Consider the following 14,554-nt stretch of genomic DNA (forward strand, 5'->3'; position numbering starts at 1 on the left):
AGGCGAAAATGTAAATGTATCTGCTGGGTTTACTGTAGTTCCTTGGTCAGATTCGCTTTACATGATAATTTCTGCATATCTTTCCCAGAGTCAGGCTTCTTTCACACGAGCGCATAACGGCCGGCCGATAGACGCTACATTGGGGGTGAAAAAACTGGTGAGCGGGCGCACAAATCAAACGTTTGTGCACTCGTTCATATGGCCTGGTGAGGCCGGCGCAAATGCACCAACCTCACCAGGCCATCGCCCTTTACCCTCGCTCCCCATCGCAGGCTTACCTATCTTCCTCCCAGCTCTGTCTGTGCAGTGGGAGGGGTGGGGGGCAGAGCTATGTGCTGGTCAGTCGCGCCTCTTCCCATTGATGGCTATGAACAAGGGGCGTGGACAAGGCGGGCACTTAGCTCTACCCATGCCCCTTATCCATGGCCATCAATGGGTGGATTGGCATTTAGCTACGCCCCCGCCCCCTACCATTGCAGAGACCGAGTGAGGAGGAGAGGTAAGCCTGCACGGGGAAGGGGAGGAGAACAGAGGGATGTAGTTAAGCAGCCATGCTGCTAAACTCCCTCCCACCTACAGCCGCTGCCATGGGCTCCCAGAACTATGTTTTGGGCTTTACGTAAAAACGCACGGCGCTATATTGGCCGTCCGGGAGTTTTTACGTCTCGCAAATACGCCCATGTGATCTGATGCATTGGAATCCAATGCATCAGATCACAGCGCATATCGGCCGGCCTAAATGCGCTCATGTGATAGAAGCCTCATTGAGTTAATTATAAAGATTAATGGATTATGATTATATTTAATCTACAGGAGGAAGGGAACCAGAGCTGTCACCGGACAGTCAGTTGTCTGGAATCATGGGGAGGAAAGGGGTGATATTCATCTGGGCATTAATAGCAGCCCTCCTGCTTTCGGGTAAGTATTCACAATTTTTTGTTAGAAAAAATATATTTGGTCTTTGGGAATTTTAAATGGAGAATACCATAGATAACGTGTTAGAGAAAGTGAAAAAAGTGTTAGAGACACAGCAGATATCAAGTTGTTAGTCCGGTTCTGCTCAGATGCGTCCCGGCATATCCTCTGTTATTGATTCCACTTTGATTTTAGGTCATCTAGTGTCACCAACGGCGCCCACATCGAACATCTGTAAGGTGCATTAACCCTTTGCAATCCAATTTTGGATTCAGGGTTTCCTAGGGGCTTTCCTCTTTCTGCCATTATACAATAGCACCACCTGCTGGCTAGAGCCAGTACTGTAGTATTGGACATGCTGGAGAGGCCCCCGACAACATAGCGGCCAGTAATATACAGTAAGAATACCTTGCCGGATGTCTTCCGACATTGGAGCTGTACAGACTTCAATCAGAATGTCTTTAGACGTCAGACAGTGGATTGAAAAGGGTTAAACACTTGAAGATTTACTTTATCTTGTCATGTCATTCTGACTATTGTATGTGAATTTACGTATAAAAAATTTGACTTTACTTTTACCACTCTATTTGAATAATTATAAGACATAGAGTGTATAATGGCTCTTTAACCCCTTGATGAAGCAGCCCCCTTTTTTTTTTGCCTTTCTGTTTTTTTCTCCTCCCCCCTTAAAAAAAATCATAACTCCTTTATTTATCCATCGACGTCGCTGTCTGAGGGCTTGTTTTTTGCGGGACGAGTTGTAGTTTTCAAAGGAGCTATTTAATGAACCATATAATGTACTGAAAATTGTAAGTGGAGTAAATAAAAAAAACTGACATTTCGCCATCTTTCAGTGCGTATTATTTCTATGGTGCACAAACTGCAACAAAAACGGCATGATAACTTTATTTTATGGCTCGGTACGATTACTGCGATACCAAACTTGTATAGCCTTTTTTTAACTGTACTACTCAAGTTTTTCTGACATTTAATTTTTTTACGTTTTTTTCTCCCGCCATTTTGTGTGCGCAATAACTTTTTTACTTTTCCGTTGACATAGTTGTGCGAGGGCTCTTTTTTTGCGGGATACCCTGTAGTTTACGTTAGTATCAATTCAGAATACATACGACTTTTTGATTGCTTTTTATTGCGTTTTTTCTGGGAGACAGGGTGACTGAAAATGCATTTCTGGTGTTCTTTTTTTTTTTGGACAACGTTCACCATGCGGCGTAAATAATGTACTACTTTAATAGTTTGGACTTTTACGTACTTGGCGATACCAAATATGTATTTTTCTTTTAGGATTTAGATTTTTTAATTATAGATCTGGCAAAAGGGGGGTGATTTAAACTTTTATTACTTTTTTTTTACAATTAATAAAACTTTATTGATCTCACTTTCACTTTTCTTTTAAGCCCCCTAGGGGACTACAACATGCGATGATTTGATCCCTCCTGCAGTATGATGTAATGCTATAGCTACCCCGCCGCTCAAGGATGTAAATGTACGTCCTGGAGCAGGAAGGGGTTAAAGAAGAGTAAAAACCATAAGTACAAGTGCATAAATGTAAGGGCTTATTCAAATGAGCGTATATCGGTCGGGTTTTCACACCAGACTGATATACGTTGCCCTTCTCTGGAAGGAGAGGAGGCAGGTCGGGCTAGAAGCTAGTACATTGAGCTCCCAAGGTCACTGTTTGCAATGAGAGGGAGGGGGCGGAACTTAACTCCGCCACCCGTCCCGCCCTCATTTCAAACAGTGGCGAGGGGCGAAAAGGGGGAGGGAGCTGAATGCACTAGCACCTGGCCCGGACAGACTAATATATGTTCATCTGAATAAGGGCTAAAGGGTATATATATAAGGTGTATGCATAAGGTGGTACAGTAAGGCTGCCTGTCAACGGCCGTGATGGAAGAACGTTAGCAATGTTACACCGTGGGGGAGGAGTGGGGAGCACTGACAGGTCTCTGCGATGAGCCTAACAGATACACTCACCACGGAAAATCACAGCATACCGCGATTTCAATCCCACGAGTGGAGAATCGCTATAATTCTCCACTTGTGGATTTTGGGCTGCGCTTTCCATAGTTAGCCCATGAAAAGCGTGTCATGCAAGGTGTGCGGGCAATTTATCTCGCAATGAAAACTTGCCCGTGGACAGGCAGCCTTAGAATGATTTCAAATGAAAGCTTTTTAGACAATATGTAAAATGCTCGTAGTAAATTATGCTACTGCATAGAGAGAAGTAAAAAAAATTAAACAACAAAAATGTAATATCTTTGTTTCCATTATATTTAGAACATGGGGCAAAAGGACAAACCACAACCGAACCTGTAAGTATCAAATATAATCCTGTTTTCTAAAAAGGCTTATTGATTCACTGACTTGTGATTCTCATCCTCGTGTCCATATGTGCTTAATGAATAGACAAAAATATAGTAAATGTTACAATTTAAACATATTATGAAATCAAAGTTGGAAAAAGTCAACAAAAACATACTGTAAAGACATGAGGGACACCATTCCTTAAGGAGGTTGTCTGTGATAAGAAAATTATGGCTGATTTCTTCCAAAAACCAGTACCACACCTATCTACAGGTTGTGTCTGGTATTGCAGCTCAGTTCCATTAAAATGAATCAGACAGATGGGGTGCTGGTTTTGGTTTCAAGCAACCATGAAATTCCATTGACAACACTGAAAACCCTGAAATGATTAATTAAGGGTTGCACAAGATTAGACAAATATGGCTGCTGTCTTCCAAAAACAGCACCACATTGTCCACAGGTTGTGGGGTATTACACTCAATTCACTTTTCTTTCAAAAATGTATTTACTATCATTATTTTCATAGAATAACAAGCATACATTAGAAGATAGCTGTAACAGGCTACAAAATTGGAAATATAACCTTTCTAGAACTTAAGAGTGAGGGATCTCCTTCCCTCCGCCCCAAGCCTATGGGCCCTCCTCCAAGATTGTATGAGAATCCCCTCTCTCCTAAGGTGAACCAGAGGAAGAGGGACAGATGTAGAAGAAGAAGAGGAGAGGATCGCCTAGGAGCTACGGCTAAGTTTGGGGAGGTCTAGTGGATTGGGGAGGCGCTCTCTGGGTGTTGTAGCTGTTTTAACTGTTATTAACAGAACAAAGAATTTGGGAGAAGGCGGGGTTTAGGGGTAAAGTATAAAAAAAGGAAGAGAGAAGAAATTAGGGAGAGTACAGGTAGGTCATGTGTAGGGGAAGGGTGAGAGGAGGTTGGGGAGAGTTCTTTCCTGCCTTTGACGGGTGAGATCTTAGTAGTGCGGGATGTTCAGGGACTCCTAGTTCTGATCAGAGCTGGCCCTTCTCCAGCCGTCTAAGAAAGGCCGGAGAGCTTCTGAAGTTGTTCCATAACGCCCAAGTTTCGTAGAAGCCTGAGTTACCCTTTTCAGAGTCAGAGCTCCTGAGCTCCTCCATGTATTCAATGTGGTCCAGGGTCTCGACCCAGGCTGATCTTGGGATTGCTCCCCCCGCCTCCAGAATTTGGGAATGGTGAGGCGCGTGGCCATTATAAAATGGCTCAGTAGGCTCTTCTTGACCCTTGAGACGGGACCCGGGAATACAGAGAGGAGGGCCATCTCTGGTGTCAAGCTCAGGGAGGTTCTGCTCACCTCCTCGTACAGACAGAACACGTCGTCCCATAGGGAAGCAATGAGAGGGCAGGTCCACCATATGTGGTGCATAGTGCCTACCTTGGATCCGCACCTCCAACAGATGTTTGTCACCTCCGTGAAGATTCTATGTATCCTGTCTGGAGTCCTGTACCACTGCGTCACTATCTTGTAGTTCAGTTCTTGGGATTTAGCTGATATCGATAGCTTATGGGACAAGACATAGGATTTGGTCCAGAGCTCCCCAGAGATACTTCTCCCGAAAGCCTCCTCCCATCGTGTCTCCCATTTTGGTCTCTCGACCTGTACCGTCTAGCGGAGCAACAACCCATACAGCAGAGAGATTTTGTGGGTAGGGGGCTCTAGTGTTACACATAGACGCTCGAAGGGGGTGAGGTCTGCCGTTAGTCTGTCCTGAGATCCAAATGAATTAATGTAGTCCCTGACTTGTAGATATTGCATCCAGGCCCCTGGTTTAGGGTTGGAGCCCTCCCCCAGCTCGACCAAAGAGCGTACGCCACCCGGGCTCATCACCTCCTTGACCCGTGGGGAAACCGAATTTGGCATGAAAGAAAGGAGTGTTAATGCAGCTGTAGTTGGAATCTGCGGGTTCCCCACTAGTGGGGTCATTGGTCCAGGAATCAACACCACCCGTCCCCCCGAGCTAGGCGTCTCCAGGCCCGCATCAGGTTTTGCGTAAGAGGAGTTACATCTGTCTCCTTCCAGTCCGTCCCGTCTGGTACCCAGGTCGAACCGGTTTTGGTCTCTCTCTAGTGCCACCCAAGCCTTAGTGGTTGCATGATGGAAGATGTCCAAAATGCAGCTGCCGATTACCGCCCTGTGGTATAATTCTATATTTGGTAGGCCGGCTCCTCCTCCGTCTTTGGAATGTGTCAGGGTCTTATAGGCTAGCCTGGGGACAGACCCCTTCCATACAAATCTTATCATTGATCTCCTGAAGCGAGTGAAGAAATGTCTGGGTAGGTCCCAGAGTAAGGTCTGGAAAGTGTATAATATTCTAGGCAGAATGTTCATTTTCAGGGCGTTTGCCAAAGGCTCCATTGCTAGGATGTAGAGCAACGGAGATAGGGGGCACCCCTGTCTGGTGCCGTTTTTGATCCTGAAGGGCTCCGATAGGAGTCCATTTACCCTAATCCGAGCCGAGGGTGAACTGTATAGTGCCATGATCCAGGAAAGGAGTCTAGAGCCCAGACCCACCTTACACTCAATTCACTTTTAAATATACATTTGGAGAGTAACAAAAAAATACAAATATTAATTAGGAAAGGTAAAAAAAATTTAAATATAAATAAGAAAATGGAAAATATTTTTTAAAATTGCAGTAAAATAAAGATATTTAAGTGTTTTTATCCCCAAATGACACTGTAAGTGGCCACAGAGCTCATATCAGGATGTTTTGGTAAAAAGAATTAATTGAAAAAATGGAACTCATTTCACCTTAGAGGAACAAAGCAAATCTGGAAGAGTTTACCACACCCTCTATATAAATACTGCACAGTCTTCAGATGCTTTCAATGTCTTCACATGATTGCTTAATTAACAAGCAATGGAAGAATAAACATTGTACTAACTTTCCTTTGTTCACCACATTGCATGTTGGGGTGTACTAAACTAGCGACAGTTATTAAAGGCAATGACACATTTTTATGAAAACCCTTTCTGTAAATTATAATTGAGAACACAATACACACTGTAGACTTATTGTGTAATAAAGCTGTAGTATATGCTAATCCTGACCAGTATAATGGACAAACCGTACTTTAACATAAGATTTAAAAAGGACATTTTTTGTCACCGTCTAATTGCCAATAGTGTTACTACACAATATTCCAATGTTACTTGAAAACACAGAAGTGTAAGGCCGATTTCTTATATGCAGCGCTTTTTCTTTCGTCCAAAATTCTTGCGCCTGAGCGGGAACCGAATTGACCTCATCTGTGACGTTAAAGCTCGTGAACAGGCACACAAATCTAGCATTTGTGTGCCCATTCACACGACATGGGCCCCGATGCATATACGCTGAGGTCACCATGCTGTCACCCCTTTCCCCTCGCAGGCTCACCTCCGCTCTCCTCCCCACTCGCTCTTTGCAATGGGAGGGGGCGGGACAGGGGTGGAGCTAAGTGCTGTCCTGTCCCGCTTCCTCCCATTGCTGGCTATGGACAAGGGGCGGGGAGGGGGCAAGAACATAGCCCTGCTCCTTGTCTGCAGCCAGCAATGGGAGGAGGCGGGATGGGGCGACGCTTAGCTCCACCCTATACCACCCCCTCCCACTGCAAAGAGCAAGCGGAGAGAAGAGCAGAGGAAGGGAGTTTAGCAGCCACGCTGTTACACTCCCTCCCATAGGAGCCCATGCAGCTGCTGACGTATTCTTGGGCCCGACATAAAAACGACCAGTGCTATATTGGCTGGGTAGGTGTTTTTACGCCACGGTAATACGGCCATGTGATCTGATGCATCGGCTGCCCAATATAGCGCTGGCCGTTTTTACATTGGGCCCAAAAGATAGTCCAGGGACTATCTTTTGGGCCGGAATACATCGGTCAATGCATGGGCTCCTATGCGAGCCCATGACAGCGTCCGTAGGTGGGAGGGAGTTCTTAAAAATGAGAGGGGGCGGGATGGGGGGTCCCACCCCTTGTCGGCTAGCTGCGGGCAAGTGGTGGGACAGGCAGTAGAGCTATGTTCCCGCCCCCTCCAGCTCCTTGTACAAAGCCAGCAATGGGCAGCGCTTAGCTCCGCTCCCATCCCGCCACCTCCCATTGCAAAGAGCAAACGGGGAGGAGAGCAGAGGTGAGCTTGCGAGGGGGAGGGAGGGGAAAGAGGTGACAGCAAAGTGACCTCGGCGTATATGCACTGGGGCCCATGCTGTGTAAATGAGCGCACAAACGTTGTATTTCTGCACACGTTCACGAGCTTTAACGTCACAGATTGTAGCGTATATCGGCCGACCGTGAAAATGGCGGCCGATATATGCTCGTGGGAAAGAAGCCTCATACTACTATTGCTACTACTAGTAATAATGAAATTAAATGTATAATAATATTATTAAATGCAATTAATAATAATATATTTAAAGAAGCTGCCTCTTTGTCATTGCTCATTTCTTTTTATTTCATCTTTTACAACTGAGGCACCTCAGACGACACTTGAGACAACACCTCAGGTACTTCAAACAACACTTCAGGCAGCTACGACAACAACCGGGGCAGCTACGACAACAACCGGGGCAGCTACGACAACAACTGGGGCAGCTACGACAACAACCGGGGCACCTATGACAACAACTGGGGCACCTACGACAACAACTGGGGCACCTACGACAACAACTGGGGCACCTCAGACAACAACTGGGGCACCTCAGACAACAACTGGGGCACCTCAGACAACAACTGGGGCACCTCAGACAACAACTGGGGCACCTCAGACAACAACTGGGGCACCTACGACAACAACTGGAGCACCTCAGACAACAACTGGAGCACCTCAGACAACAACTGTGGCACCTCAGACAACAACTGGGGCACCTCAGACAACAACTGGGGCACCTCAGACAACAACTGGGGCATCTACGACAACAACTGGGGCACCTACGACAACAGCTGAGGCAGCTACGGCAACAGTTGTAGCAACTGCAGCTTTAGTATTTGCATCAACAACAGAAGTAAAAGTTACATCAAGTAATAATGTTGTAAGGAAGTTCATTTATTTATATCTAATTTGTCAATAACATTTAGGGCCATACAAAATCGGACATTGTCTAAGCTTTGTTCATATACATCTCTAAGAATGTTAGATCATTTAAATGGGAGATACGTAGACAGATATGAGATAGACAGTCAGGCTTCCTGTTCACGGCCGTTGCGGAATATCGCTAGCGGTATTCCACAGCGGAGGAGGGGGGAGAGCGGTCAGTGTTCTGCGGTGAGCCTATCTGACAGATTTGAATCCGGCAAGCAGAGAATCGCTATGATTCTTCGCTTGTGGACAGGGGGAAAGCGTGCACTGCGTTATCCGCCATTATCGTGGTGTATAACGCAATGCAAAAACGCCCGTGGACAGGTAGCCATAGATAGATAGATATGAGATAGATAGATAGATATGAGATAGATAGATAGATATGAGATAGATAGATAGATATGAGATAGATAGATATAAGATATATGCCGTATTTTTCGCTTTATAAGACGCACTTTTTCCGCCTCCAAAGCGGGGGGGGGGGGGGAGTTCCTGCGTCTTATAAAGCGAATGTACCGAAAATTCGTTCCGATCGCCATTTTTACCGCGATCGCGAATTTAACGCGCGGACGCGATTTATTTAGCGCGATTGCGCGTTAAATTCGTGATCGCACGAACAAATGTGCGATCAGTTAGAAGATTTCTCTCCTGTCAAAAAAAAAAGGAGTACTCACCTCCCCCGGCCTTCTGCGGCGCTGCTGCAGGCTGTCGCTCCCTCCTGGTCCCCGGCAGAGCATTGCTTTCTGGACGCGGGGCTTGAAATCCCCACCCCCAGAAACCTAATACTGTGAAGTAATATCATTGAATGGCTGTGATTGGCTAACACACGTGCGCCTTCAGCCAATCACAGCCATTCAATGATGTCATTGAATGGCTGTGATTGGCTGACGGCGTGTGTTAGCCAATCACAATATTAGCTTTCTGGAGGCGGGGATTTCAAGCCCTGCGTCCAGAAAGCAATGCTCTGCCGGGGACCAGGAGGGAGTGACAGCCTGCAGCAGCTCCGCAGAACGCCGGAGGAGGTGAGTAATTATTTTTTTCCCCTTTTTTCCCGCTCTAAAACGGGGGTGCGTCTTATAGACCGGTGCGTCTTATAAGGCGAAAAATACGCTAGATAGATAGATAGATAGATATGAGATATATAGATAGATATGCGATAGATAGATATGAGATAGATAGATAGATAGATAGATATGAGATATATAGATAGATATGAGATAGATAGATAGATAGTTAGATAGATATGAGATAGATAGATATGAGATAGATAGATATGAGATAGATAGATATGAGATAGATAGATATGAGATAGATAGATAGATAGATAGATATGAGATAGATAGATATGAGATAGATAGATAGATAGATAGATAGATAGATAGATAGATTCCATTCTCTCCTGGGACATACATTACATAATCTGAGTCATGTTCCCATTTGTGCGTGATATCTGGGCCATGTCACTCATAATGCTGTGCATTTTATTATAAGATATGATAAGATTGATCTTATGAATACATAATTAATTGCACATAATTAACATTGAATCTTCTCTATTTGAAATGCAGAATGTAAAGTATTTGCTTCACTCACAATAACTCTTATCAGCTTGTGAACTCCCTTTCAGTTGCCTATAGATAGTAACATAACATATGATTGGTTTGTTCACTTCACAGGGGTCTGAACTAGCAAACATGAATATCGAACAACTCGGCGATTATATTAAAGACACCAATGCCTTACAGAGCCCTGTTACAGCTGGTCCTGTTATACAAGCAATGCAGGATAAAACAATTCAATTCATCTACCCTGTCCTAACTAACATGGAAGGGCTGTCCGACTGTCCTAAAGAAGTCTTGACCCCCCTATTGCTCCTTATACTGGGAAAGATCCAGTCTCCCACTGATCCTCTTTGTTCAGTAAGATATAGGGGAGTTTTCGAAGGGAAGCTCAAGGTCCTCCTTAAAGGCATGACTTCTGAGACCCTCAACATGATTGCCCCCAAGGATTGCGCAGATTACCAGGACATGTAAGTAAAAATGAGATCTACAGTTCCCTTTTTTTGACCCTATTCGGTGCACAATATTGTAACCTGGATCTTGGCTGTATTGTGTTTTCCTACAGTTGCCAATATATGGGTGAGTCCAACTCAGACTACCTAGAAGATCTAAAGATGCAAATCGCTGAATGGAAAACCAAGTACTTAACTGCACAAAAAGCTGAGTCAGGTACGGATAACATTTTCTGTATATAATCAGGTCACATTAGGTTTGTACAAGTCATCCTGTTCAGGAGCCTCACCTATTAGCCAAAGCAGAGAATACTTTTCAAAAACGGTATCTTTATCTGCTGGACCCTACATGTCCCTGCATTATACGGACAGCCATTGATTTCCATAGGCACTACATAATGTTCAATGATCCCAATGCCGAAGGAAAATTGAACACTTCCTTCCTGCATGCAGATTATACCTGGCTAATGAAGGTCCCAGCAGAGGGACGCCTTGTTATCAGCTTATCATTGGACAACTCTTCTAAAGGCCCATTTACACTGGACCATTATCGCTAAAACTTCGCTCATCAACGATCGTTTTAGCGATAATCGGTGCGTGTAAATGGGCGCGGGGCACCTGCATTTCGGGCTCTTTTCGCTGATCTTTAAAATCAAGTGAGCTTAATTTTAGCGATCAGTTTTATCAGTCGTTCTCCACGGGGGACTGCTGATAGCATTGTTTCTCCCGTGGAGAACAAAGGATCAGAGCCCAGCTAATAGCCTGAGCTCAGGGAAGTCTTCATTCTAAAGATGGGAAGCTACTTAAATGCCAATTATTTTTTATGCAAAATAATCGCTCAAAGCTGTCGCTCAAACTGTCCTTTGAGCGATCTTTGAGCAATTATCTGCTCGTGTAAATGGGCCTTAACAAAAAAGGGATTGTACAAAGTGGATCCACTTCCTTCACAACATCTCAAGAGGATCCCTTCCCATGTTATGCTGCATACTGAGCACCGTTTATTTCATTTCAGCTCAGTGCTATAGTTGTAGTAGAGGTTGCTGGCTCCTCTCCCCCTTGTTGGGGTGTGATGAAGAATAAAAGGTCTTGTGCAGGTTCTTGCTTTGACAGATGGGTTTAGTGCTAAGCTAAGCTCAGCTCACTCTATAGCAATAGAGGTGACTATCTGTATGGAGGACAAAAAAGAAGAAGTTTGAGGCTGAACATTGTTTTATTTTTCATATAGGACTTGATGAAATTAAGTCTGGTACTGATAATATGCTTCTAATAGATGATAATTGACTTCCTATTTCTACAGGATCTGCTTGCGCATATGGTCTTTCGGGTGAAATGTGGCTAGAGAAGTGCTTTGGAGAGTCTTCAACGTTCATACCTTATATTACTATCGTCACTTTGTATCCCGGCATTGACCTAGTAAGTTATTTTTTTTTGCCATATTCAGTCAAACGTTTTTCAGAAAAATACATTGGATCATTTCTTATTGCCACCCCAACCTCCTTTATGGCGTATTGCCATAAAATACTGTAACTAGACCATATCACACAGTGTCTAATTACAAGCATCATACAGTATGGTGCCCAAGTAAATAAAATAACACAGCAATATTAACCCCTTAGTGACCAAGCCTGTTTGCGCCTTAATGACCAGGCCAAATTTTGCAAATCTGACATGTGTCACTTTAACATGGAAAAACACCAGAAAGGTTTTGCATATCCAAGCGATTCTGACATTGTTTTTTCGCCACATGTTGTACTTCATTTAGGCGGAAAAAAAAGACCGATAGAATTTGTGTTTATTTATTAAAAGCGCCAAAATTGGGAAAATCGTCATTTTTCCCCATTTCCAACTGCAATATCTCACATATGTGCAAACATAATATAGAAATTTTTGCTAAGATATATATTTCCATCCGTTTACTTTATTTTGGGCGCACATTGGAAAAACTTTCGTTTTTTTTTTACCATTTAGGAGACGTACAAATTTAACATTACTTTTCAGCATTTTGAGGAACACTTTGTTTTCCTACACCAAGCCAACATTGGAAAGGCTCATAGTAGTCAAAATGATAGATACCCCATTTTAAAAACTACACCCCTTAACGTATTCACTGAGGGGTGTCATGAGTATTTTAACCCCACAGTTTTTTTTCAGGAGTAAATGCAATTTAGAAGAGGAAAACGAAAATTTCATATTTTTGCAAGTATGTAATTTTAAGGACAGGACTTTTTTCTATAATACTCATGAAAATGAGGATTTGCACCCCAGAATGGATACCCCTGTTTGTCCCGTACTCAGAAACATACCCATTGTGGCCCTGGTATTACGTCTGTATGCACAATGGGGCCCAAAATGAAAGGAGCAACCGGTGGCTTTCGGAACAGAAATTTTGCTTGAAGGAGATTTAATCCCCATTGCCCACTTGTAGAGCCATTAAGTGACCAAAACGATGGAGAACCCCCACAAGTGACCCCATTTTGAAAAGTAGACCCCTTAACGAATTTATCTAGGGGTACGATGACTTTTTTGACTTCACAGTTTTTGAATGAATCTAAGCCAAGCAGAAGGAAAAAATTATGATTTTCATTTTTTTGGCAATTAAAACTGTTTTTTTTTGTACAGTGTACATAGGAATGAAGACGTTCACCCCAAAATGGATCTCCCCGTTTGTCCCGTGTTCAGAAACATACCCATTGTGGCCCTAATCTACTTAAAGCAAACATGGTTAGGCCTATAATGGAAGGAGCACCCGTTGGATTTCAGGGTACAACGGAATAAATTCCAGGCCCCATTGCCCACTTTCAGAGCCATTTAGCGGCCAAAACGATAGAGAACCCCCACAAATGACCCCATTTTGAAAACTAGACCCCTTAACAATTTCATCTAGGGGTGTACTGCGTATTTTGATCCCACAGTATTTGAATAAATCTAAGCAAAGCAGAAGGGAAAAATTACGATTTTCATTTTTTTTGCAATTTTGTCAATTTAAAAACTGTTTTTTTTGTACAGTGTACATAGGAATGAAGACATTCGCCCCAAAATGGATACCCCAGTTTGTCCCGTGTTCAGAAACATACCCATTGTGGCCCTAATCTACTTACAGGACACATGGATAGGCCCATAATGGAGGGAATGCCCGCTGGATTTCAGGGTACAACTGAATAAATTCCAGGCCCCATTGCCCACTTATACGGAAAAAAAAATTGACTTCCTAAAAATACCCCACCCCCCACCCCCCGTTATCCCCATTTTTTGGCATTCCCTAAATATTAGATAAAAGTAATAATATAAACTGCGTTTTATGTCCAAAGACAGGGGTAATTACGGAGGCTGGTTGGGATGGGCACATGGGGCAAGAAAACCGGGTATCCCCCCTCCTCTCTCGCTTGGGGGTATTTTGTGACCTCAGCGGTGGGGATGGGGTGTAAAAAGTGGCGTTGTGAGGCTTTGCAATCTTGCTGCGGTGTGGTGGTCTCACACAGAAGGCGCTCAACAAGCTGCTCCTGGAACTGCATGAAGGCGAGCGTTCCCGGGGCTTCTTGTAAATTATGGATTACTGGTAGCAATCTAAATAACGCCAGGCTCTCACGGCCGTATGCAGAATCCGCTTACGGAGGCCCGCAGCGAATTCCAGCTGTGAGCCCGGCTGTGTCCCTGCGTACGGCCGCGTAATGTACTGCGCATAACTGCCTACTCAAACAGACGATCATGCGCAGTACACCGTTTTTTGTTTATATTTCCCGCGCCGTCGCTTAGAGATGACCTGGGTACCTGCAGCCCGTACACAATGTGTTTGCATATGGGCTGCGAGTATATTCGCGGTCATAGAGCACAATGGGCTCTAGGTCGCGGATATCCGCGGTAAAATATAGCATGCCGTGTTCTGTTTCTGCGAGTGGATTATGTAATTCCGACCCGCTAATTAGGGGGAATTGTGTAATCCAATGCATGCGATTGATCTGTGGATTACCGCTGATCAAGCGCATGCAGAACCCATAATTCCTCTCTAGTCATACGTGACCGGCCTAATGTTATATGGCTAATTTATCACGTGACCGGGGACCGCTCAACGAGGCCTCTGGTCACTGCTCCAAGCACTCAGCGACCGTTGGTCGCTGAGAGCAGGGAGATTTAAAATTTCCTGGGCTTCCCGGCTCCTGCGAATGTGTCTGGCATTTTGCCGGCGGGCGCATGCGCAGCAGCCGGAAGGGTCCATGGAGGATAA

General features: G+C 44.4%; 1 protein-coding gene across 3 annotated transcripts in view; it reads left to right on the forward strand.

The window, feature by feature from the left end:
- LOC136576960 (uncharacterized) overlaps positions 1 to 14,554 on the forward strand; it is an 80,468-nt gene that overhangs the window by 1,435 nt on the left and 64,479 nt on the right. For 2 of the 3 annotated variants that reach the window (XM_066576629.1, XM_066576630.1), the window contains exons 2-7: positions 814 to 918; positions 3,214 to 3,248; positions 7,717 to 8,274; positions 9,998 to 10,350; positions 10,446 to 10,549; positions 11,630 to 11,745. In XM_066576629.1, the coding sequence (XP_066432726.1) occupies positions 861 to 918; positions 3,214 to 3,248; positions 7,717 to 8,274; positions 9,998 to 10,350; positions 10,446 to 10,549; positions 11,630 to 11,745 (1,224 nt within the window). In that variant the 5' untranslated portion in view covers positions 814 to 860. The remainder of the gene's footprint in view (positions 1 to 813; positions 919 to 3,213; positions 3,249 to 7,716; positions 8,275 to 9,997; positions 10,351 to 10,445; positions 10,550 to 11,629; positions 11,746 to 14,554) is intronic. The other variant, XM_066576631.1, reaches the window with a different exon arrangement.

The sequence above is a fragment of the Eleutherodactylus coqui genome, chromosome 8, assembly GCF_035609145.1.
Source record: "Eleutherodactylus coqui strain aEleCoq1 chromosome 8, aEleCoq1.hap1, whole genome shotgun sequence".
Classification (NCBI taxonomy): Eukaryota; Metazoa; Chordata; class Amphibia; order Anura; family Eleutherodactylidae; genus Eleutherodactylus; species Eleutherodactylus coqui.